The sequence below is a fragment of the Tripterygium wilfordii genome, chromosome 3 (genome assembly GCF_013401445.1).
Source record: "Tripterygium wilfordii isolate XIE 37 chromosome 3, ASM1340144v1, whole genome shotgun sequence".
In the NCBI taxonomy this organism is placed as follows: Eukaryota; Viridiplantae; Streptophyta; class Magnoliopsida; order Celastrales; family Celastraceae; genus Tripterygium; species Tripterygium wilfordii.
In genome coordinates, this window is record NC_052234.1 from 7,858,845 (window position 1) to 7,884,616 (window position 25,772).

A 25,772-nucleotide genomic window follows, 5' to 3' on the forward strand; every position below is an offset into this window, starting at 1 on the left:
TGTGGTATAACTGTCACGTAAGTCTAGTCTGACAAAAGGTAATGGACATTTAATTCTTTATCTACTTAAAAAGAAGAGACACCAGAGGTGAAGTTTAAGTTCGTTTTTGTGATTATTTGGCTAGTTATAATCTTGAAGACTTACTTGAGTGTTAGAGTGTCTGCCATCTAACCGGACTCTCAAACTCGTTAACCATTTCTGTTTTCAGGGTTAGGGGAACCAGTTCATGGATGAGCTTTCAGCCGAGTATTCCCTTATTGCATAAAGGAGTGTTTGGCCAAGATGGGTACAATTTCTTTTCTTACATACACCTACCTAGCTTCCTATATTTTGGTTGTATTTTAAAGTAAAACATAAGACAATATCTGCCCAATACATACAGAATACAAACATATGAAAGAAATAAACAAATTTTGTAGTCTTATTAGACCAATTAATACAACTTTTTGATATTCACTGATTATTATGTCTTAAAAAATGCCCGAAATGTTTAAGATATTAAGTATTATATATAGATTATTCCAAATCAATAAGACAACTAGACAAGCCTATATGCTTAGCTAAGGCATTACGTAACCAATTCCAATAATATTTGTTGCCAAGTGGTTGTTTGTTTTCATCTGGTAGTGGTTTGAATTATTCTTCGAAGTGATGAATAAATAATGGAAAGCAAATCTATACTTATTTAAACCCTTCCAAGCGACATTATTAGTGTTTTTTTCAGCAATGAATTATAATATTCTTACTACCTCTTAATTTCTTTATATGCCAAAACCATCTAGTCATACCTACTCATTCTCCACAGTAAACACAGAGCAAGAAAAACCATACCATGGCAGCAACAGCGATATCGGCCAATGACAAACCATCTAGTCATACCATCTGTTGATCACTTATTTTGCCAATGTGCTGGACCTCTATCCCTATGGTATCGCATTATGAAATGGTGGGGTTTCTGCTGGTGTCCCTCTGCTGATATTAATGACATGTTTGAACAATGGGAGTCTATGGTTTCACAAGGGACCACACAGAGGAAAATATGGTGCTTATTGTTCTATGTGGTTGTGTGGTCTATTTGGAAGGCAAGAAATGAGCTGATCTTTGAAGGAAAGAATGTCAACTGGCTGGATATATATCATTTAATTTTTGTTCGATTGAAATACTGGGCTACTTACATAGTGCCTCATTTCCCTTATCAAAGTTTTCAGCTGGCTCAGTCCTCGGAGTGCATAAAATTCTGGACAAATATAAGATCTAAAAGATCATCTACAACACTAACGTGGAATCCCCCAAGTCATGGTTGGTTAAAATGGAATGTAGATGGATCCTCATTAGGTTAGCCGGGAAGGTCGGGGATTGGTGGTGTGTTGAGAAGTGAGTATGGCTCGATAATATGCTTTTTCTCATGCCATATTGGAATTTGCGAATCAAATGAAGCAGAGTTAAGAGCTATTAGAAAAGCTCTGGAGTTATATACATTGTCGGCTTTGCCCTCACATGTAGGGATTATTCTGGAAACAGATTCTCAAAATGCTCTCAAATGGGTCTCAAAAAATGGAGTCACACCTTGGCGACTTGAACAATCAATGAACGCAATCAGCATTGCAAAATTGCAGTTACAAAATCTCCAGATACTTCATATTCGGCGAGAAAGAAATGCCATGGTTGATCTGCTAGCAAGAGAAGGAGTCAGGCGCTCATCTGATTATGTGAGATGGTTCTAAAAACATTGGGGATTGGGGGTGTGTGTTCTCTTTCTCTGCGTTTTTTGATCAATATGTTGGGTGTTTGTTGGGGTTGCAAACACTGCGTGCGTGTGTTTTGTGGGTTAAACACTGTGTATATCTGGGGATATGTGTTGTGATTCTTACACTGGGTGAGTGTGTTTTTGGTCTAAACACTGGGTATGGGTAACACTGAGGTCTGGGGTGTGTGTTTTACTTCTTTCTCCTTTCGTGTGTTTTTTTTGGTCTTCTCTTTGGGGTCCTCGTGCTGTTTTGCTCCATGGAAGAGTGGTTTTTTTTTTTGTTTTTTTTTTCCCCTCCTCTTTTGTCCTTTTGTTGCTCCCCTTTCCTCCTTTTTTTTCCTGGTGTCTTCCCCTTTTGGTTTCTTCTTTCTGTGTCTTTCTATGTGCTCTTGTTGCTAGCACAACTGGTCCTCTCACTTTTGTTTAGGATCACAACCAGGTGGTATCAGTACATGCTATCATCAGATGGCAAGGTGGTTACAAGCACAACCGCATGGATGCATCTTACATGAGATACATGGCAGAGACCTGGGGCTGAAAATATAAATTGAAGATATCTTGAGTTTCATGTTTTCTGCTTCAAATCTCAGCTTTACTACTCTCAGGTGAAGTTGAAGTTTCATACGACAAAGTGTGCCTACTCAAAAAGCTTAGCATGTTATCCAGCATACACATACCATAATTTGAAATTCTGCTCCAATCCAGCTCAGTTTTTAGTGGTCATTCAACATCCACAACCCAGTTTTCAGTTGAAGATTCATAAGTCAAAGTGTTCCAGCTCCAAAAGCTCTGCGTTTTGTCCAACATTCATAACCCTCGCAATGGCGAAAATAACTGCATTTTAGATGCCCTAATCATGGTCATCTCCTTTGCATCTCCAAGAAGTCTCAGATTTTGCACTTATTCATGGCCATCTCCCATCATTTACAACTTGAAGCTCTCCTCCCTTAAAATGTTTATGGACATCAAGTGGATGCTTAACTATTTTGTATTTTTTTGTTTTGATTCTTGCATTTTCTCAGGCCATCTTTTTTCGATGCCCTGTTTTGTTTCTTGTACTGTTTTCGTTTGTTTGAATATATTGATATATTGTTGCCTACCAAAAAAAAAGATATGAATCTAAATTAATTTAGATTTAAATTGAAGTCTACGAACGGGAGATGGCATGTAGGATATCCTAATCCAATTCAAGTAGATTTTCTATCGGCCTGACACTAGGGTAATGATTTCATGTAACAATTCTATCGCAAGCATTCAATTAACAAACACACAATTATTGTTCCGATTTAAGGGTTGATTCTTTCTAAAATATGTTGGTTCGTTCGTTCGTGGTGCCAATAAATATTATTAACAATGGATTAATCTTGTTCGGTTCGTTGTTTTTTAACCCAAGTCTAATAACTCATTACGATCTAAAAAACTATAACAACCAGTCAATACCTTAAACCTTGTTCATAACAGTCAACAATGGATTTCTTTAATTCCAATTCCACTAAGACACGTGAATTCGATTCGTTCCTTAGTCCTAGCTAGATGAGCCTAATTGAGCATTCAATTGGTGATCAAGCAATCAAATAAACAATAGACTATGAGCATGGCAATTAAAGACAATAATCATTGAACCAAAATTATGCATCCATTAAATTGAAATACTTGTAATATTCATACTAGGCTACATCAAGCCCTAGCAAAGAGGTTTAGTTACAACCCATTATCCAAGGGACAAAAACAAAATCAAAAGGAGAATTCATAGAAAGAAGATGGAGAAACCCCTTTGAGATTGATGGAATTGAAGTTCGGAAGTAAGCCTTGATTCTTTGAATCCTTGCAAAAGCTTGGAGAAAAGAAGGTATCCAATCCCAAAAACCTAGAAAAAAATGTGTATAACCCTAGAAATGTGGCCCCCCTTTATACAAAGTTTTTAGAATCAAGAAAACCTAATTCTAGACAAATTCGGAGAACTGGTCTGTCAGGGTCCTGCTCGAGCAGAAAGGAGCGCTCAAGCGGTATTGATAGAAGCTTCTGGTCCAGGAGACATGCGGCTCGCATATTGAGAAGTTCCGTGTACGAGCTTCCCTAGCGAATACGTTCCGCATATTATTTTTTAAATTTTTTTAATTGTGAGGCCCACATAATTATTAACTTTTTGACTTTTTACAAGAATTAATGTGGGCCCCACAATTTTAATAAAATATTTAATAAAGTAGTTATTGTTTTAACTTTAATAAAATTAAATAATTAAAAATGTAATATAATTTTAAAATTTTATATTTATTTATGCTTAAAATTAATCTAATAATAAATTAATTTATTAATAGTTACAATTAATTTATTATTTTATTTATTTGACTAATTAACATTTTCAATTTTGATGTAAAAAAATTCTAATATACTTAACCAGACCGTCAGAATGTCTGCGATCTAACCAGACCGTCAAACTCATTAACCATTTTTGTTTTCAGGGTTGGTGGAACCAATTCATGAATGAGCTTTCAGTTGAGTATTCCCTTATTGCATAAAGGAATGTTTGGCCGAGATAGGTACAATGTTTTTTGTTACATACACCTACCTAGCTTCCTATATTTTGGTTGTATTTTAAAGTAAAACAAAAGACGATATCTGCCCAATAGATACAGAATACAAACATATGAAAGAAATAAACAAATTTTGTAGTCATATTAGACCAATTAATACAACCTTTTGATATTCACTAATTATTATGCCTTAAAAAATGCCTGAAATGTTTAAGATATCATATACATAATATGATTACTGAATAAATAAATGATTTTGGTGCTACCACATCAACTCCTAAATTAGCTCTATGATTGCCACTTGGATTTATGGTAAAGATTAGACTAAATAAAAATAAAGTTTTAAATACATACACAAATAACGTTTATTTATTTATTGTTTTAAATCAAATTAAATCATATTAAATTTATCTTAACTGTTGTTCACACTTAAGGGCTTGCATTCCCACTAAGAGGTGTTAGTGGAATTTGCTTTAAAATATATGAGAATTAATTTTGTACAGACTATTATTGTGAGTTTATTGAAAAGTTATCGTTAGTAATTAGTATTAAGGGACTCAGAAAAGTTATATATGATTTCTCATTATCGTCATTTCGAATTAGCTTTGTGACACGAAGCGTGGGATCTATGCGATTGAGGTCCCTCTTTTGCCTTTTGTTATGTATTCAAGCAGAGGATTGATGGGTGCATGTTACCGATCAGAGATGAAGCAACTGGATTCAACAGCAGCAGAAGAGATGTCATCGGCGAAGGGGATTAAAGAACAGGTTGAGGGGCTGAGTCGATAAAGCTGACGTCAGGCGAGTTGATAATGCTTGATATTGTTCTTTTGGACTGTTAGGTCAGTGATGATTGAAGATGATATTACTAGGAGACTCATGTAGACGAGGGTTTATAGAATTATTGTGTCTGCCAGAGTAATGGTGAAGATTGAAGAAATTATTGTTCATTTAGATGAGGATTTATAGAACTTATTTTTTGGGTGTGATTTTTTCTTTGTGATCCCTATTGTATGCTATTTTATATTTCACTTAATTTTCTTTGGTATGCCTTTCTTTCATTCATTATTGGTTATACTTATTGATCTTTCTCAAATTCCTCAGTATATGTTAGTTGATTAATATGAGATAGTGAAGTTCTTTATCACAAACCGCTCAAAGCGCGGGTTTCGCATCTAGTTAAGTATTATATATAGTTTCTTCCAAATCAACAAGAGAACTAGACAAGCCTATATGCTTAGCTAAGGCATTACGTAACCAATTCCAATAATATTTGTTGCCAAGTGGTTGTCGTTTTCATCTGATAGTGGTTTGAATTATTGTTCGAATTCATGAATAAATAATGGAAAGCAAATCTATACTTATCTAAATCCTTCTAAGCGACATTATTGGTGTTTTTTTCAGCAATGAATTATAATATTCTTACTACCTCTTAATTTCTTTATATGCCAAAACCATCTAGTTATACCTGCTCATTCTCCACTGCAAACACAGCTAGAGCAAGAAAAACCATATCCATGGCAGCAACAGCGATATCGGCCAATGACAAACCGTATGACCGTCTCAAAGATATGAAAGCATTCGATGAATCAAAGGCCGGAGTGAAGGGCCTTGTCGATTCGGGCATCACCTCCATTCCTCCCTTCTTCATCCACCCACCTGACAGCCTATCAACCATAGTCCCAACTTCCTCCAATCCTAACATCATTCCCACCATCGATCTCTCCGGTGTTGACTCGGACAAAAGGCCTGTGCTAGTCCAACAAGTAGCACATGCCTGTCGCGAGTTGGGTTTCTTTCAGATTGTCAATCATGGGATTCCATTGAAGGTCATGGAAAACATGATTGGAGCTGTTAAGTCATTTCACGAGCAGCCCACGGAGATCAAGTCACGCATATATAGTAGAGATTTGAATCGCAGTGTACATTTTAGTTCTAACATTGACTTGTTTTACTGCAAAGCTGCAACTTGGAGGTAAGAATCAGGGCTTCGATTTTTCAATTTATGTTCTGATCCACAAGACTAATATTCAAGAGCAAGACGTACACGTTTAGTAGAAACAACATAAAGTTAGTAATTTGTAATCCTAAAACCAGAATTAAAAGGCTTTTGACATCTTTGTTTACAAGCTAAGTTATGCAAAGTTCTCCGAGGATTTTATTTTTTGACCGAAAACAGATTAAAAAAAAAGTAACTTATTTGTAACATTGAAAGAAAATACCACTACTAGATCAATTCTTGTACTCTGCAATTGAGATAACTGATTCGCACTAATTTCTTATTGTAGAGATACTCTGCATGTTATGCCATCTCTTAGCAATTTTGAGCCAGAGGAAATCCCAGAGATATGCAGAAATGAGGTGGAGGAGTGGGATAAAGAGGTCAAACAGGTGGGAGAGGTGTTGATGGAGTTACTGTGCGAGGGTTTGGGATTGGAAAAAGGAAAGTTGAAGAAGATGATGTTCTTAGAAGGAAGAACAATGCTGTGCCACTACTCTCCATATTGTCCTCAGCCTGACTTAACTTTTGGAGCTGTATCTCATACAGATGCCGCGGTATTGACGATACTTCTGCAAGGTCACGTAGGTGGGTTGCAAATGAAGCACAATGGAGAATGGGTGGATGTTAAGCCTGTTCCGGGAGCTCTTCTTATCAATGTCGGCGACATACTTCAGGTAAAAAAGTCTTTGCGCGAAAGGTGACTCAACCAAAGACCTTACCTTGGTTCAGATTCTAAGAAATATCTTCCGTGTGTCTAAGTTATAGGTCATGACCGATGATTAGTTACTATAATGCTAATTTTCTCAAGATTTCTGTATTTTTTTTTTTCAGGTTCTTAGTAATGATGAGTACAAGAATGTAGAGCACAGAGTGTTGGCTAACTCTTACCACGAACCGCGGGCTTCAGTTGTAACTTTTTTCAACGCTAGCAACATCGATGACTTGTATGGACCATTTGAGGAATTAGTATCAACAGAAAAGCCAGCTTTGTATCAGGCATTCTCGTTATCAGATTCTAAGAAGAGATTCGTGGTAGGAGAACCTTTGAATAATCACTATAGGCTTTAAGCCATATAAATTTTCAAAGCTTGTAGCTTTTTGCAGATCTCAAAGAGACTCTGGGCCCAAGGGTCTCAACGCATAATTATGCTTTTTAGAATTTGTAATATTAAAATTTCGAACTAGGCTTGGTTCGCTCATGGTAGGTTTTGACTAGACCTAACTGAACGAACCAGTGGTTCTAATTAATGTACTTCATGCGAACGAACTGTGTGCGTCTCTTCGACTCTTCATGAGTGATCATCATGTAAATAAATAAGAATGTTTTTGGTTGTGGGAATTTACTTCTGGTTTTAGTGGGTAATTGGATTGAGGGCTTCAAACCTTAGGCTAGAGAGCAAAATTTTCCTGTCCAAAACCCAGAAAATTTTCCTACCATTCTCTCAACTTCTTTGAGGCAATTTGTCTCAATTTAAAGAATCTGCAGGGACGTCGAGTACTGCACAGTTGCTGACTTGCTGCTGGTCTTGGCTCAAGGAGGCATGGATCCTGTGGAGTTGCATAGAGTTGTGGATCTCTTGAACAGAGAGTTTGACTCGGTTGAAGATTGTACAGAGAAGCATGAAAATGGCGGAGTGTGGCAAACAAGGAAGATTTCTCATCTGTTAATTTTTCATCAAACATGGCCGAGATTGCTGCTTGAGATGAGAGAGTGAGAACTAAGAACTAACAAGGAAGGAATGAAGTGTGATTAGAGGTCACAAATGGACCGGAGGCCATTTCCCCTTCACGGGCTGGGGTTTCCATCCCCCCAGGCCCAATCCGCCTGGCACCCGACGACTATAAACAGCTAGTTTTTAAGGGCATTATGGCCCACGTGACATTAATAAAATACCCTCAATCACACTATTTTTTTACCACAAACTCTACTATCTATCAAAACTCTCTAATTTCTCTATCATCATTATGCTCGTTGATCCGTTCCGGTATCCATTATATGGTGCAACCACATTTCTTTCTGGTGAGCTAGAGCAGGTCGAGTTGCTCAATAGTAGGGCTGGGGATTGGGTTGGTTTTATCGGTCATTATCGACCAACCGACCCATTACCGACCGACCGATCGATAATCAACCGCCAACCGACCCATGAAGTCAGGTCTATATTTTCACCCGACCGATACAAAGATGGGTCTGTTGGTGGTTTCTAAAATACCCAAAAGTTAGTTGGCCGATAATTATCAGCTAACTAACTATTAAAAGAAATTACTCAAATTAGTTTTAAGTTAAAGTATATTAGTCTGTTATTATTATTGAAATGTTAATTGTTAACAGACTATTAAAAGAAATGACTCAAATTAGTATTAAATTGCAGTATATTAGTATGTTATTATTACTGCAATGTTAATTGTTAATATATTTGTTAGTCATGTTATTTACTATTAAAAGAAGACTTAGACTCTTAGAGTCTTAGACCACTTGAAAGTTGAAAGTAACTATGGTAAACAAACTTTGGTCATTGAACACTCATCCCTAATTGCACGAAGCTAAGCAGCATCAGAGATTCAGAAGAAAAACAACTTTATGAAATCTTAACACTTCTCCTCATTTCCTTCTTGATCTCCTCTCCCAACTTGCTCAAATCGATGGTTTGACTCTTCGGTGACTTCTTTCTCATCAAGATCTCTAACTTGAGCAATCCTTCCTCTAGTGTTCGACAAAGATCTGTGATTTTCTTAGTTGTTTGAGATTAGAAACTCCTTTCGCTTTCAACATTCAATGGCGTCTATTTGTGGCTTTTTTGGGATTTGGGTTTTAATCTCATAATGTTCCTACAGTCGGTGTTATCTGGATGATTCTACTGGTTTTCATTTTTCTCGTTTTTCTGTGTCGCTTGGGAATTTCCATTGGTTGGACTTCTTGTGTTGTTCTGTACAGGTTCTATTGTGGTAAATATTTGGTTTATTGTCCTGTTTCTTTTGGTCTTGATGTGTATTGGCTTAGGATATCTCAGCTCTTCCCTTTGCGGATGTGTTTTTGCTGACATGAAAATTCTAGAAATTGCTAATTTGCTATATGGTTCTTGTGAAACGTCGGTTGTTCCCAAAAATCGACCCATTGGACAACCGACAAAGTCGGTTGCCAATCATTATCCGACCAATAAAAGTTGAGCCGATAATGGTTTCCAATAATTGACATAGTCGGTTGATCGGGTCGGGCCGATAATTGATTGATAACCAATTGACCCGACCCGGTCCCAGACCTACCCAATAGGATGGATTTCTTAAAATATGAATGACATACTGTTACAATCTTTATCTTCAAATCCCTGACAGTTCGCTTGTTGATTTGAATGGTGTGGTTAGTAGTGCACAAAGTTACACTATTCCACTTAAGGCTCTTTGTAATGAGATTGTGCTTAAAGAGCTTATCCATCTCAAAATTGATATTAATATTATTTATCAACTGATTTCTCGAATCGAGTCATTTGCGGAGGAGGTAAAGGAAAGGCCTTAGTAATGATTGTGCTAATGAGAGGGCTAAAAGTGATATTGTGATTGATGATGATTTTGATTTGGAGGCTCTGTTAGATTCGTATTTATAAGTTTATAATTGTATTAGGAAATATTAATTAATATTTTAGATTCTTACCACGAACCACGGGTTTCTGTGGCTTTTGTTGCAGCTTTTCAAGGGAAAGATAACTTTTGGTCATTGAAATATCCGATCATGTTCAACTCAGTCACTCATTTTTCAAATGTTTCAATTTGGGAATCTAAATTTCTAAATTGTTTCAAACAAGTCATACGAAAAGTTTTTAGCTATTTCGGATAGCTAAATTACCTAAATGGCATAAAATATATATATAAAAAAAAAACGAGCTTACATGACATCAAAAATTAAAACAAACATAAAATGTTTCAATAAAAAACTTTTGCCCTCCCAATTCTCATCTTCTCTCTGGTAAAATCTTATACGTACATATTGTTAGATTTCATCAGAAATTTAACATCGGGCCAGATCATATGTAGAGTCAAAATCTATTGCGGTGTAGCGTGTTTCAGGTAACCGTTCGAACAGGATGATTGAATACGTGAAGCAGCAGTGGAGGCTTACTGGAGATCTTTCCCTGAGGAAATATGGACAACCCGTCCGGAAGGGAGGTAGGGTTGTTCGCACGGCTCTGTTAGAAATCAAGTCAGAATGTGGGAGAAGGACTAGGCATCGAGACTGGCTGAGTAGTTGTCTGGACAGCTGTCGGGGCTGCACTATTTTTATATAAATAGAGGACTTGTTTCTAGGTTTACTTGACCCTAATTCTTATTGTTTGTTTATCTGGATTTAGAAAGGCGGCTGAGAGAGAGTAAGGTGAGGAAAACCTTGTGGTTTATCTCTTGGTGTATCTCTCGTGGTTCGAATATGGGTTCAAGGGTGTGAAAGTGTCACGACCCGTCCCAGGAACATGACTTATTGACAACACGTGTGTGCACCCACGTGTCGCCACCTAAAAATCAAGACTCAAATACCATTTACTCACCATTAAACCAACACAATGTTAAACAAAAATTCGGCAGCACCTCCCCGTATATCGGAGAATGCCTCCTGCATAAAACATAGCAATTTAAAACCAACCAATTCCCATACCACCAAACTAATAGTCCAGGGCCTCAGGCCATAACCATTAACAAATCCATATTCATACACATACTAAGGCCTCAGGCCAAAACTATCCATGACAATACGTACTAATATGTATCTTAATACATATTCAAACAAAAGACCAATTAAGCATCACCACATAAACACCACACCAAACAAACCATCACAAGTCCAAGCCATCCACGTCACGCTCCTCCCCGCTGATCCGTAGTCGGAGCACTAGCGCCAGTACCTATATCACCTGAGGAGGGGAAAATATAACACGGTGAGCAGGACGCTCAGTAGGGATATCGAATGGGAGCATAAAATGATAAATAAGGCCAGAATGTCATAAGAAATAAAGCTATGCAACAATATGCCATGTCGTCAAACAAGTGCAATCTGTACATCCATCCGAGTCATGTCGCTAGAGCCAATTAACCGGAACCACTAGCACATGCTCTCACAAATATTCCATACCATGCCACTAGAGCCAATTAACCGGAACCACTAGTGCAGGTTCACACAAGTACCATCACCCGTGTCACTAGAGCCAAATAACCCAAACCACTAGTACACGTTGACGTACGTACCAAAATCCAAACCACCACTTCCATCATGCACAAATGCAACATCACACATGAATGTTATGCAACTAAATTTATTTGCGCGCAAATTCATTAAAACATGTGATCAAGAGTATTGACTACTCGATAGATGATCGAGTGTCCACGGGTAATGCATTCAACATTAAACATACAACATAACAATTTGAGTGCACAATAACATACAAACCAGGGTTTGTTTCCCCTTGAACAAAAAGGCGGAAACTAATGAATTTAACACAATTCGGGTAGCCAATAGTGGTTTGAGATTAAGGGTTAAGAAAATCTCTACCTCGTTTGAGCAACAACCTCACCACAACTCTAGCAACCACTTCTCCAAGTTCAAATAACCTAATTCATAACATTTACAATCACTTCCCTTCCAACAATATCAATTTCAACATATATATTCACAATAAGACACTTACCTTAGTCAATTCTTCAAACCCTTGCTCAATCCCTTCTCCTCCTATCTCCACACTTCAATCCAAGCTCAAATCTAGTATCAATATACATAAACTTTGATTAAACAACAAACTTTTACCCCAAAGCCTCCAATTTCACGAAATCTCACAAAACCCATAAACCCTAGCTTTAAATCCATGGAAATCTTACCTCAATATTGAAGAAATCTTGAAAACCAAGCTTTAGAAAGTCCAAAAGCTTCAATTCAAACTCCTTCCTCCTTGATTCACACCAAAATCCTTCTTCTCTCTCTGGTTCTCTCTCTCTTAGCTATCTCTCTGTCAAAACCAGTGAAATAATAAACCCAGAACTGTCCCAATGTGTTTTAAAATGAAATTTATCGTCGAGTGTCCGGACGGCTCAAAAAGTGTCCAGACACTTTATGAACAAATCGAGACTGAGTGTAAAACTGCTCAAAAATTGCTCGAGTTGTCCGGACACTTTGTTTGGGTGTTCGGACACTTCACCATTTTTTTTTCAATTGGGTTTTCACAGAAAGTTTTTCTGGTTGTCTCTAACAACACCTATGATTTTTTTTCCCGTTTTGAAGTTTTCCACGTAAATCTTGTGTTATTTGTTGATTGTGTTATCTCAAGTTCAATTTATCTTTGATTTGTCAATAATTCCGAAGGAAGGATCCTGAGAGGTTAATTTCCCAATAATTGGTATCTCAGCTTAGGGATTTAGTTTCTTAGGCGATTGAAGGTTATCTTAAGATAAAATTATCAGGTGTTGACAATGGATCAATTTTGGGCTTGTGGCAAGTGCAAGTCAAGGTTGTGGAAATTCAATATAAGTTACACAATGGGCACTGTGTGTGAAGTATCAAGGTGAGCCGTGAGGTACTAGACATAGGGAGATGCATCGGCATTGTGGTGTACTAGAAAGTGTGTCGGATATGATGAAGAGGTGGAGTTCATGCATGGGTAATAAAACTCAAGGAGGAGATGTAGGCATATTTACCGAGTACTGAGTAGAGTTCTTGGAGGTGGGGCTATCACCAAGAAGAAGCTATTTAGAGGTAGCTGGAGTTGTCATGTGCGGATAATCTAGGCACTTGAAAGAAAAATGATCAAGGAGGTACGGTTTCGGTTAAAAATTCTAAATCAGTATATGAAGATGCTCAAAAACCGTACAACATTATATTGTATATGTTCAAAAACTGTACAATACTACAATAGAAAGGTATTCAAATGGTCACGTGACAAGTGCGTGGCCAGATTGAGGGGTGTATTTGTTGTGTTATAAAGTTCATGGGCCAGTGTGTAGTTGCGGCCAATCTATCGTGCCGAGGGTGAAACTGAGAAGGCATTTTTTCACTCCACTTTTCCGGTCTCTCGGTCTCCGCCATATCAGTTTCTTCATCTGCAAATGAAAGCATAAACGATCTCCTAGAACACCTAGTATTTTTCTTTGTCTCTCTAAATATCGATATCCAGCAATGGGCTCTGAAGGATCCAGTGTTGTTGGTGAGTAAACTTTTTGGACACCCTAGTTTTATTCTATCTTCAATTCAGTTATTGTTCATACTTTCCCCTCTTCGAGTTGGTCTTCGCAATTGTCCTTCACAGTTTGTATGAACGTTTTTATACGTGATTAGGTGTTCTCTGATCATTTATTCTTCAATAGGATTTGTGTGGTTTTGGTTTCTGTAAGTTTGGAGGCTTTGAGCGCATGAAATGCTTAAACGTTTGAGTTGAATTCGTGGGTTTTTTGGCCTTTGAGGGGTATAACGGTATTAGAGAGCTTTTCAGTTAATGTAGTTCTTCAATGAACAACTCAGCCACATTATGTGCTTTAACAATTTGTTTCTTCAATAATATCAATCAAACAAGATAATAGATGGTAATGGGAGACAGAGAAAGCCTCTGTGTAATTGTTATGGATGTTTTGGAGTGAGTCTCGGAAGGTGTGAATCATTAGAATCTGTAGTTTAGTGGCTTTAGGTATAAACTTCCTTGAAGAAATTTGCTCTTTCATTGGCATCCACCCCCAATTCTCTTGTTATGCAGTTACACTTGCTTCATGGAGAATTTAAAGTGGTTTAATTTGGTATGGAATAGGAGGTTCATTTTGTGTCAATTTACCTACTAAGAGGAAAAGAGTTCATTAGGTTCATGCTGCTGTTAAATAGATCTGCTTGTGTGTTGGTCTCTAGACAAAATGAGACTAATTCTGTCAGAACAGTTGATTTGCTTAGATTTCTCTTGCTATGATTTAGTATTTTGCCTTGCAAGATTCACACTTGGCCTTGAGCTACATGAGTGTCTGTAGTTGTACTCCCCTGTCAAAACAAATGAGGTTTCGTACCTCCAAATTTGAAATTTCAGATTCAAATTCTTTGGATGTACTTTTTTCGATTGCTTAGGTTTTTCTCTATGGGATCATAAACAAACACAAGCATGCCTAGCTCATTTGGTGTACAACTAACAAGCTCCGTGCTCAAAGATGCCATAGAAGCCTTTAATATATGCTGTATGCGAAGATCAAGTTCTGAATGATCTATACTACATAAAACTGTGTGTTTGTGTAACTTGGGAAACACATACAGAGAGTGCTTTAACCCTTAGTGTGTTAATATAATAAAGTGAGGAATGCCTCATTTATATTATGCATGGTGCTTATTTCATTGTGATAGCATTGAAGAGGCTGAATGTGTAGGATGGAATTCTTGGAATAATACTTATAAGAAATTGTTTAGACACTAGAATTCTAGTTTGTCAATTGGAAGGCGACTTCTAGAGATCAGAATAAGATTTATGGAACCATATCCATTTTATTAGCAATGGACTACCCATGTCAGGAACACCATGATGGAAGTAGTATCTTTTGCAGGTAAATATAGGCAATTGAACATGTGGTCCTTTATCAACTTCTGAAAAAAAAATATGTTGAAGCTTGTTTCTCTGGCCATAACATTGTTTTATGGTCCCTGTCATTAATTTGTTTCTTCATGGTTCTTGATTACAGTGCATGGTTAATGTAGCTGAATTTTGCCGTCATTTGCAGTTCCTAGGAATTTCAGATTACTGGAGGAGCTTGAAAGAGGAGAAAAGGGAATTGGGGATGGAACAGTCAGCTATGGCATGGATGATGCTGATGATATTTTGATGCAGTCATGGACAGGAACAATTATTGGTCCTCCTAACGTATGTCATTTCTTTGTTTGTTGTTTCTTTTATCTTGCACACTTCTTACCCTTGTATGCTTGCATATCTGCATTTTAAGCTACATTACACGTGTGACTGACTGGATATGGAAGGTGAAAACACATGTACTAACATCGTATGCTTGTCCTATATTGGATTAAAATGCCAGCCCTCAAGTTCTAGTTCAAGAAAAGGTAGAGTTGGGGTAATTCAGACACTAATTTTAAGGGAAAAAATTATTGTCAATCGCACAATTAGCATTTGGATCAATTTGAATCAGGGTTTTCTTGCAGAATTAAGCATGAACAACTCTAGGAGCTCCTATCAGATTTTATCATCTTAAGCCCTAATATAATTGGAATTGTTTCTATGTCTTCTAACCAATTACCAATGGCTTGAATTAATTAATCACATACCCTTAGAAATCCTTTACATAGAAAAAAGGGTTTCAGCCATGCTGACATGTCTGGGAATGGAACCTTATATGGTAAGGCAAAAACTCGCATTCACAAGCCTCCTATTGCAGGAGGTAAGATGCACACAAACCTTACCCTCACATAATATGTGGAGAGGCTCCATTTCGGGCTGAAATTCCACCATTTCGGGCTCACTTGAAATTACATTAATAGACATTCAAAGAATTGAAAAGAAAAAGATGTGGCCCACTTTCTAGCGTACAATGGGTTGCTTAAGCACCCATTGCCAGCAAAATCATAGAATGATGCCTTAGAGATTTTAAGAAAGAAGCTTGGGATATGAAGCCAACCACGAAAATGAATCAATCAACAAATTTCTTGGAAACCATTAAAAAGTGACTATAAACCATGACATATCTCTCTTCAGCTTTCCCTGACGGTTTTTCCTATGAGATACATAGACAAAGCATGGAGAGTCACAACCCATAAGAGGAATCATTCTAGAAGTTGTTCACAGATTGTAGGACGGAACTATCTCCTTGAGAATTCTCTCTTCAGCACTATACCTGACACTCACTTAATACATGGGGTTTTCCCCTCGTTATAGGTGAGAGGGCAAGCTTTACGTAGCTTTGTTTTCAGGAAGGAAAAGGAAAAATGACAAATAACATTGTAGTGCATTTTCTTGTTAAAAGGACTGAAATTATGTGATAGTGTTCTCCTTTGCTGATTGATGCTAGATTGGACACTAAGAAGCTATCATTTACCCAACCCACCCTTACCTTCCACCACCGGTCCACCACATATACCATGACATTTCATGATTCCAACTAACAAAATTTTCCTCGCACACTTTTTTCACCCCCTCAATCCCTGCCCTTTTTACTGCCCCTTCATCATCAGATACATCCTTCTCCTTCTACACAAAACAGCTCATCCCACAAGTACACAACATTATCAACATTCTTATCAAGCCTACCCCAAATGTCAAAGATTGGCACCAAAATAGAAATAATAGACCTGAGAACGCCTTCATTAATCGAAGTTCAATCCAAACCCTCTAAAGCCTGGATGCCCAAAAAAAGTATCAGAATACCAATCCAGAGCCCATAACCCAAAGACCTTATCCCTGGTATGTGCCTGAATACATAATGAAATTGAACAAAAAAGGAAAGGGAAATTGCCAGACAGTCCTTATAAAAAAATGTCAAACAGTGAAAGCATGCCGAATCAAGCCACTGCTGACTACTGAGTCCAAAATGATGAGACATTGCCTGCCTGGGAGTCTCCTATTATCGGATGGAGGCTGAAGCTTGTGCTCTTCTAAAGGAAATCGAAAGGAGATGGAAATGGGAACAGGCAAGCAACTTCAAGGAAATATTGATGAACTATCTACCCTGAAAACAGTGAAAAATAAAAGAATTGAATAGGTTGGAATGGTCGCTGAACTATGACTAGCACGGAAAGAAAAGGGAGGTCCGAATTTCACCTTGTCCAACATTAGGGAAGACTTTCACTTGGATTAGTGCTTGAATTCTCCTCATATACGAGGTTTTGCTAGCTATGCAATTACTGAGAAGCTAAGACTAGTGAAACCATAGCTGAAATAGTGGAAGCAAAACAACCGCAGTGCATTGAATTATCAGATTGACTTTGATTCGTGAAATTGATCAAAACTCTAAGTTCTGCTCTTTGGGACTGCAACTAGGAATATTATCACATCAGAGAAAAATTTATTAATGTAAACTTTTTTTTATCACGGAATTTCCATGGTGATAGCTATTAAAGATTTTATATGCTCTGTTTCACAAAAGCAAAATTTATAAACAGAACAACTAAATCAAAATCGTTGGGTTCTCCCCAGAGATAAAAGCTATTCAATTAGATCCTATTATAATGAAATACTGAAGCATAATTTTCACATAGGCAGAGCAAACTTTCTTGGGAATGGATTTGGGAAGCTAAAATTCCTCCTTAAAAAACTTTGTTCATAGGGGAAGCACTTTGTGTAAAATATTAATGATGGATAACCTTCAGATGCAAGGTCTGACCATCACCAAGATGTATTTTTTGTAAAAAGGATGCAGAATTTGTTAACCACATTCTATTGCACTGTAGCTGCACCTACAAAATATAGAATTCAATCTTCCAAATGATGGGAATTTGATGGGTAATAAGCGAAACTTGAGTACTGAGTTGTGGGGCTGGAGTTTGGAGAATTAAAGGGAACTTTTGCTGCACATCCCCTTTATTACTTTCTGGTTAGTTTGGTTGGGACAGATACAACACTCCTCTGGGAAAGACATTGGGTTAGACAAGCTAATGGATAACTGGTACTCCATTACCAAATTCTAAGTTGTCAAGACATGGCAGCAATTTATTGAAATTCGTAGTCTTGATGTAACCTAATTCATAGTTTTTGTTTTTGTTTTCTCTGTTGCTCTCTCTATGTACTCTTCTCCTTTGGGTTGCTGTGACATAGCATTCCTTAGTAAAATTACTTTTGCATCCAAAAAACAATTAAAAAAAGAAAAGAAACTCTAGACTGGAACTTCTGGTCATATTGTGCATACTTCAGGCGTGCATGGCCATGGTATGAGTTGTATGACAAAATAAATCTGTGGTTCAATTAAACTTTTGTTATTCTTTCTTGATGTTACACTCGAAGTTTCTAATCATTGAATTTTTGCTAATTTCTATCTAACCATAAGAGGCTCATGTAAACTGTTTTGGGATATGATGCAAGCACATCTTTGTGTGTGTGGAATTGTCAGCACTTCCTGGCATCTCCAAATATTGTATCAAATCACATTCTTAAAAGTGTTCAATATGGTCTGTGAAATCCTCCTTCAAGGTCTGCGGTTTTTAAGGAAATTTCTTTGTATATTCTGTCTATTGCCTTGAGACCAGATGTTTAATTTTGTGCTAAACATTATTTCTTTACCTTTCAGTAGATCTTGAATAAGGAAAATGATATCGATTTGTTTACTCTGTTGCCAGACTGTTCACGAGGGGCGAATTTACCAGTTGAAATTGTTCTGTGGCAAGGATTATCCTGACAATCGACCTAGTGTAAGGTTCCAAACACGGATAAACATGAGATGCATTAACCAGGACAGTGGAGTGGTGAGTGAAATTCCTTTTGGTGTGGTTCATTCTTTTGAAATGGTTGAAAATGGTTTCATGGAGGGCCAACTTGCTAGGTTGAACCAAGGCTTTTCCCCATGCTTGCTAATTGGCAAAGGGAGTGTACGATGGAAGACATATTGACTCAGTTGAAGAAAGAAATGATGTCTCCACAAAACCGTAAGCTAGCTCAGCCTCCTGAAGGTGTGTCAAATCCTACTATTGTTCTATATCATGTCTCTATGTATCATCTTCATCTCAGAGCCTTATTCTCAAGTAATTTGAATCCGCTATATGAATATGACGTAGGACAGCTTTCGCTAACCTCGTATTGAAGGGTTCTTGCAAGGGATTTTAGGCAGTTATGTTAGAAGGAACTTCCCCCTCTTTCACCCCACTTAACTCTCTCTCCTACAATCCAATCAACTCTCTAAAACATCCATCCAAGTAGGCCCTTAGGGTTAATCAAGGGTATTCATTACATTAATTCTCATTTGCCATGAATCCTATAGTTTCCGTATCTCTTGCATCGATGTTATTAAGACCACCTCTCTATTCTCCTCTTAGTATCTCAAATTTCTCAAGTTTTCAAAGGGGAAGCACAATTATCTCTTATCTTGTACATGGCCAAACCATTCTGGATGATTTTCTTACATATCCTTTCTACATTTATGTTTAGATCCACTAATACATGCTCAAGGGTATATGTACTTGGGATATCGATTCAACTACTTGGATTCGATATAGATTATCTTTTGGCTGTCACTATATCTTTGGAGTATAGTTAGTTATCTTTGTATTGATTATAACTTTATGAAGCACTATTTCAGGGAATGAAGATGCAAGAATTGAACAAAAGGGGCTAGTGCTCAAGTGTTGTATACTATAAGGTGCATGTGAGATGAATATGTGAGGAGTTGAAAGAAGGAATGACTGTGTATATAGTAATACTATACTAAGAGATTCCAATTATGATCCTAGTCCCATAAAAAATGTGGGTAAATGAATGGATAATTGAATGAATTGACAACTGTTTTCTATCTTTTGATATGATTTGTGTTCTTAATGCCCTATCTGCATCATTTGGACTTTGGAGTGTTATTTTTAGCCTTGTGGAAGCTTTTATCTCAAATATTTAGGTTAACTCCAACATATATTTTAAAAAATCATTTGTATGTATGAAGCCGTAGCTTATCTATGCTTTTACATTTTTCCTTTGAGAAAAGGAGCAATTAATCAAGTTTTTTTTTTTTAATAAGAATTAAGTTGGGTTTTTGGGGGCTCAAGCTCTGGATGAGTATATCACATAAAACTTACATTGTAATTATTTAACACAATACAAACAATGCTTTTTATGATTATATTTTTTTTAATATGGAATTTGAATTTGATACTGAAAAAGAAAACATGTAATTTGCATTCCTTATCAATTGCAAAGGCGTGGATCACTTTTCAACCTATTTTTTTTTTATTACTTTGAATTTAAAGATCACATTTTGATACCCTTAACATCCAATTTAGGAAATTGTCATTTATCTTCTTTTTTGTTCCCCTTAATGAGGCTTAACCATGGTGTCAGCACTCATTGACGTAATCTTAATCAATTATGCACTAATGTAAGTATCTACTATCAATTTTCTTTGTTTTTTTTTGACAAGGTAGTACAAATTTTCTGAGAGTAATGCTATTCTGATGAAGACCAGGGGCGTAACCATAAGAATGCTTATAACCGGGCTAGACGTTTACGTATCAAAGAATCTGGGGATAGTTCTGGCCATGCAATTGGGTCCATGCAAAACGCATCTCTTGAAGGAAGATGTGAAAGTCAATGATGTGGTTATTAATGAAGTCAATAAGGAGGAGATTATTGGTGCAATAAAGGGAGGTATTACCGGATGTAATGAAGGAGTTATTATTGGCAATGAAAGTGACTAAAGTCAGCTAGTGAGCAGCATCGTATGGGAAGGGATTTCCTCTTTATGGGAGTCCTTAGTTAAAGGCTAAATTCTAGGAACAATAAATATGGTTGATTATGTCTACCATAATTAAGATATATTATTATCATTCTAGTTTCCTTTTCATGAAGTAGTCCTAGAATGATAAATTGGAGAATGTGAGTCATTCTGAATGATCTTATGAAATATATCGAAAGAGATTTTCATCTCAACAAATTATTAGCCATGCTTACTTTGAGTTTGAAGGTTAATTATGTCCAAGAAGTTTAAGGGATTCATCATATTCACTCAACATATAATCTTCGTTTTACTCCCAAATTTATGTGATGTGTGAAATAGTCATTAATTACAAACACACATAATATAGGGTCTACTTAATATACTCCTTCTATCCCAATTTGTCTGTCATCATTTGAAAATCCAACTTTTTAAGAAGACATCATTTAATGAAATTCAATCACACAAAACAATCATGTTATTTAGTCTAAATTTACCCTTATTTATGATCGTGTTTTTTTTCCTTGAAATAAATGTAATTAAAATAATAAGGATAATTTTGGAATACGATAATAAAATTGTTAATTAATGAAGAAAATCGATATTAGTTTTGAGATAGCCCAAAATAAAAACATGGACAACCAAAACAAAAATGAGACAGAGAGAGTACAACACTCCACATTAATTATAATGAAATATGGGTCATATTCTGATCATCTCAAGCAATATTCATTTTCTTATATGTAAGGTAAGACAATCATGGGGTCATGACTCCAAAGAAAGGAAAGTAGACGTGATTGTCGGACACAATCGGCTTCTTAATTAAGGCATCCCCACCATTAAAGCATATGTGCAGATAAGGCATCGCATCACACCACATGCGTGGGGAGTCGCGTCATTATAAAGGCCTAAAAAGGGGGGAAGAAATTGGTTTCCACGATACTCAAGTGCTAGTGTATACACGCGAAATCGCGAATGTATTCGGGGGAACCATCAAAAGCATCTCGTGTTTGGTTGCTGTTGGTTTCAGATTAAGCTTCTTTGAAGCAAAAGCAACACACCCACACACACTTTTCCTTCACACTCTGATTCTTTTTACACTAATTTCCTTCGCAAATCCCTTTTTCTTGTTTTGTTTAATTTCCTTGGCAGATTCTATGATGTCTCTCTTTACCTTTCCATTTTTTTTTTTTTTTTTATGATAGGCGAAGGGATGGAGGAGCTCAAACTCGAGACCTCTATAAGATACTTTTATATTTGAGTGTTGTCTAAACTACTCGTGATTCCCCATTTTCTTCAAATCTTACAAATATTTTTCACATATATGTGGTGATTTTATTATATTTCTACACAAGGAAGGCACGTGAGGTTTTGATTTAACTACTAATAAATATTATATATTTTTAAATACCAATTTTTAGTTTTGTGGGGGCAAATATTGCTTTTAATTTCACTATGCATTAACTAAATCAAATCCCATAAGATTAATATACATGTTTATTGACTTTAATATAAAGAAGTCTTAGATTTGGTCTGGTTCAAGCAAAACCTCCATGCTCCAATTCATGAAACGTTTTATATTTTAATATTTTAATATTTCCATTTGTTTTCTTCCTTTTAAGTCATTCTCCACCCAAACATAATATAAGAAATAAATATTAATGCATAAGACTTGTACGCAACAAGATTTTATGACTGCCAATTTTCAGACCAACACACGTTTGAAATCTTTAGCCTTAATGTTGGACGTACACGCCTATTTTTTTCTTTTCTTTCTTGTAACATGGGAACCTTTAAAAGCAAGAACCACAAGTGATCTTATGACATTATCTGCTCAAAGTATCAAACAAAGATCATTAACCCCATTCTTATCGGCATCTCTTAGCTGTTTTTTTATTTTACCTACTCAAATGACACTTTTTCTCGATGTATAATATCTCTATTTAATCATAACGGCATCAACATCTCTATTTAAATCTCTACTACATTAAAATATTAAGTTTTTATATTATAAAGAGGAGAGAGGCGAATTTTGACGAATATTATTAACTATTTAGAGATTCACTTTTGTGCTATAAAAATGACGTATATGATAAGCATATTTCTCAACGGTATTTCAAAAAAAAAAATGGGGTATATATGTGCTACTTTTTTAGAGCATTTGAATTTTATAAATCTTACAAGAGATACTGATGCACCTTGATTTTTGTCAAAATCTCTATTTTTTTGTATTTTACCTATCAGACCAATTATACAAACACCAATGTGACTGCTCTGACACACCCAAATCGAATCTAATTCAAAAATAATTTGAAATTTGACCAATATTTTCCTCAAATTAATTGCATTTATTAACCAAATCAAACATTGCTTTTTTTAAAAATAAAATTGTAACTCCACATAATCTTCAAATGTTTGGATAACCCCATTTTTCTAAAACTAGTCTTTCGTAAATTATTGATAAAAAAAATAAAATCAGGATTGATTAACCTGGAAGAGCATTCAATAAACTTTTAAGAATTTAGTTACACATGGAGGAACAAGGTACAAGGATGAACCCCCCACATAGTACGAAGATTAAACTTTGAAAAGACAAAAACATTGAGCTTAAAACCAAAAGACAAACTGCATGCACAAAACCACAAGATTACTCCTGATGCTTAAAACTTTGATCCCTTTGGACTGCCTCCATTAGAAATACTGGACTCTCTCTCCTCGATCAAAATAGTTTCATTAATTTTCGAACTTTAAAGCCTCCCATCTCCAATAATCCACAATAAACCCGACTGAAAAAGAGCTCTTGCCGAGAGGATGCTTTTCCAGGCAAAAACATCAGAAGCCTTAGGAGGAGCTGTTCGTAGAGACATATTGTTAAAATATTTCAACTTCATAACATGCCCAACTAGGGAGTTAGGATTCTTCAAATTTCTCCAGCTTTGTTTTAACAAGAGAGCCTCATTAAAAGATGAAAAACTCATAAAGCCAAGGCCCCCTTCCTTCTTAGCGCGACAATTTTTTTCCCATGAAACCCAGACAATCCTATGCCTCTCCCCCGACAATCCTCCCCACCAAAAAGACCTCAAAACTTGATCAATCTCTTGACAAAGTTGATTAGGAAATTTATGTTGGGAAATGAGGGTAAACTATAGTTTGACCATTATTAATTGAAAGCTCAATAATAATTATTGAATGAAAGTTATGGGCAATTGATCCTTGTTATAAGGACAATAAATTGGAGCAGTTAGTGTGACCAAATCATTTATTGGTTGAATGTAAAAAGACTCCAAAATGACCATGATGAGCATGGTGGACATAGTGCAATAAGTGTGTGTTTGAGAATCCCACATTGGAAAAATATCATGTGGATGTGTTGTTTATAAGCCCAAGTGTTGTAGTAAGACTTTGGGCCCAAGGGTACCCAAGCTTTTGTAGGAGTAAGAGGCTCCACATTATGAACTTGGACTAAATGGCGCGTAGGAGTAAGAGGCTCCACATTATGAACTTGGACTAAATGGCGCGCACCTGCCGGTCAGTCAGGCGTGGCGAGATGACCGTATCAGGCCCTTCGCAAACTTAGCCCAATAATTTCTTACATTTTTGCTAAGCCTCCTATATAAGGAGAGCCTTGGCAGCAGCTTCATAAGAGAGAAAATCTTCTTCTTCTTTTCTAAGTCTCATTTTCTTTGTCTTCAATCTGTTTGAGAGTGCAATTCTAAATTGGTTCGTCTAAGTCCATTAGTATTGAAGTGCTGCTTACTAGTGGTTTGCGGAGCGTTGTATCTTGGGAAGAGTCTGTCCAGAGAGCTTGGCACCAGTGGCTGGACATTTCTCTTTAAGGAGATTCGTGACAGGCGTACCTCGCTCCCACAATTCCTATCAACTGTTTACGGTTTTTGGTATTTTAATTTAAGCATCAATTATTGAGTTCATATATGCTGATGTTACTGTTTCTGATTAATGTTACTGTTTTATTTCTGTAGCTTGTTCACTGTTCATGCAATAAAAATATTATCTGGTTTATTGCATGTTATATTCCAACAATCTTAAAGAGAAATCGTTGTTCTGTTGAAACTATCATTGTATTCAATTGATAAAAAAAAAAAAAAGTTTCATTCTTGTGCTTAATTTGTGATCTGTACGTGCATATTGTTACCTGCATATTGAGTGAACTGCTACAAATCTTGTTGACCTGTACGTGCATATTGACTGCATGCTCATTACTTGAACGTGCATATCTGCCTGTTATATCAATTGCTAGCTGCTATATCATTTACCTGTATAAATCACTATTGTTCTTTCGGTGCATTAATTGGAACAAAGCATGATGTATGCTTAAATGCTTTTGATTCTCTGTCTATTGTTTATTTAGTTGTTTTGGCACAAATTTGGTCCAATAAAGGTACTTGCATGTGAATTGAGTAAGCCAATTAAAAATCAATTGATAATTAAAATTTTGCCGTGTATGTCTTGTGCATGAAAATATATGTGATACACAATTGCAACTAATTTTTGTTTTGCTTTAATAATTACGTGAGATATTGAATAGTTATTTGTTTATATATTCAAATATTTTGGTAATATTTTTTTTGGTGATTAACAATAAAGTGGCAATGACTAGAAAGTTCTGTTTAGGAAAGGAGTTATTTAATTGAGCGCCGTATTATACGGAAGGCCCCCTCTTATCTGGGAACGATCTGGTTGCTACAATTGTTAGTTCCTAACAAAGAAAGCCGACAGAAGTTGTGTATTTTTAAAACAAAAATTCTGTGCTTAATTGACATGAATATTGTTGAGATTTATATCATTAAATTATTTGATATTTTTGTGTTACTAATTCTACACTTTGAATTGTGTAGAAAAATAATGGCTCAAAATACTGAGGGATCCACCATCCATCCTGGAGGTGATGACTTGACCCCTGGTGGTTTGAATAACCCAGGTGGTGAAACGGTGACTGCTCCTATTGGAGGTATGGCTGCTCCAAACGGAGGCGAGCCTAAGACTGCTCCTGTTGAGTCTGCTGCTCCAGCTTATGCTGATGGGAGGACTGCGGCTCCTCTGGCTGGCCGTGTAATGGTTCCAGCCGAAAAGCCAGAAAAGTTTATCGGTAAGGATTTCAAGAGGTGGCAACCAAAGATGCGCT

At 36.5% G+C, this 25,772-nt stretch overlaps 4 protein-coding genes and 1 long non-coding RNA gene across 5 annotated transcripts; 3 read left to right on the forward strand and 2 right to left on the reverse strand.

The window, feature by feature from the left end:
- Positions 1 to 213: 213 nt before the first annotated feature.
- On the forward strand, positions 214 to 2,859 carry LOC119994956. Its single transcript, XM_038841294.1, has 2 exons — positions 214 to 286; positions 806 to 2,859. The coding sequence occupies exons 1-2, from the start codon at positions 231 to 233 to the stop codon at positions 1,338 to 1,340; spliced, it is 591 nt and encodes a 196-aa protein (XP_038697222.1). The 5' UTR covers positions 214 to 230; the 3' UTR covers positions 1,341 to 2,859.
- A 2,803-nt stretch (positions 2,860 to 5,662) lies between these two features.
- On the forward strand, positions 5,663 to 7,626 carry LOC119994861 (1-aminocyclopropane-1-carboxylate oxidase homolog 1-like). Its single transcript, XM_038841269.1, has 3 exons — positions 5,663 to 6,256; positions 6,570 to 6,957; positions 7,115 to 7,626. The coding sequence occupies exons 1-3, from the start codon at positions 5,727 to 5,729 to the stop codon at positions 7,349 to 7,351; spliced, it is 1,155 nt and encodes a 384-aa protein (XP_038697197.1). The 5' UTR covers positions 5,663 to 5,726; the 3' UTR covers positions 7,352 to 7,626.
- A 4,165-nt stretch (positions 7,627 to 11,791) lies between these two features.
- On the reverse strand, positions 11,792 to 12,204 carry LOC119994968. The gene is made up of 3 exons (XR_005467583.1): positions 12,137 to 12,204; positions 11,950 to 12,020; positions 11,792 to 11,872 (listed from the first exon to the last, which is right to left on the reverse strand). It is a non-coding gene; the product is annotated as an uncharacterized LOC119994968 (long non-coding RNA).
- A 1,061-nt stretch (positions 12,205 to 13,265) lies between these two features.
- On the forward strand, positions 13,266 to 19,759 carry LOC119994962 (ubiquitin-conjugating enzyme E2 variant 1B-like). The gene is made up of 5 exons (XM_038841304.1): positions 13,266 to 13,455; positions 14,996 to 15,135; positions 18,552 to 18,677; positions 18,755 to 18,881; positions 19,508 to 19,759. The coding sequence occupies exons 1-5, from the start codon at positions 13,428 to 13,430 to the stop codon at positions 19,564 to 19,566; spliced, it is 480 nt and encodes a 159-aa protein (XP_038697232.1). The 5' UTR covers positions 13,266 to 13,427; the 3' UTR covers positions 19,567 to 19,759.
- A 3,617-nt stretch (positions 19,760 to 23,376) lies between these two features.
- LOC119995587 (uncharacterized mitochondrial protein AtMg00310-like) lies at positions 23,377 to 24,830 on the reverse strand. The gene is made up of 2 exons (XM_038842101.1): positions 24,783 to 24,830; positions 23,377 to 23,772 (listed from the first exon to the last, which is right to left on the reverse strand). Exons 1-2 carry the CDS (start codon positions 24,828 to 24,830, stop codon positions 23,377 to 23,379), a joined length of 444 nt encoding a protein of 147 aa, XP_038698029.1.
- Positions 24,831 to 25,772: the final 942 nt, after the last annotated feature.

Coding starts and splice junctions, on each gene's coding strand:
- LOC119995587 (XM_038842101.1), bottom strand. CDS start 24,830: ATGCACGTACAGGTCAACAAGATTTGTAGCAGTTCACTCAATATGCAG. Junction 23,773..24,782: donor GCAGTTCACTCAATATGCAG/GTAACAATATGC, acceptor GTCAAACTATAG/TTTACCCTCATTTCCCAACA.
- LOC119994956 (XM_038841294.1), top strand. CDS start 231: ATGAGCTTTCAGCCGAGTATTCCCTTATTGCATAAAGGAGTGTTTGGC. Junction 287..805: donor GGAGTGTTTGGCCAAGATGG/GTACAATTTCTT, acceptor CATTCTCCACAG/TAAACACAGAGCAAGAAAAA.
- LOC119994962 (XM_038841304.1), top strand. CDS start 13,428: ATGGGCTCTGAAGGATCCAGTGTTGTTG. Junction 13,456..14,995: donor TGAAGGATCCAGTGTTGTTG/GTGAGTAAACTT, acceptor CGTCATTTGCAG/TTCCTAGGAATTTCAGATTA. Junction 15,136..18,551: donor CAATTATTGGTCCTCCTAAC/GTATGTCATTTC, acceptor CTCTGTTGCCAG/ACTGTTCACGAGGGGCGAAT.
- LOC119994861 (XM_038841269.1), top strand. CDS start 5,727: ATGCCAAAACCATCTAGTTATACCTGCTCATTCTCCACTGCAAACACA. Junction 6,257..6,569: donor TGCAAAGCTGCAACTTGGAG/GTAAGAATCAGG, acceptor TTCTTATTGTAG/AGATACTCTGCATGTTATGC. Junction 6,958..7,114: donor ATGTCGGCGACATACTTCAG/GTAAAAAAGTCT, acceptor TTTTTTTTTCAG/GTTCTTAGTAATGATGAGTA.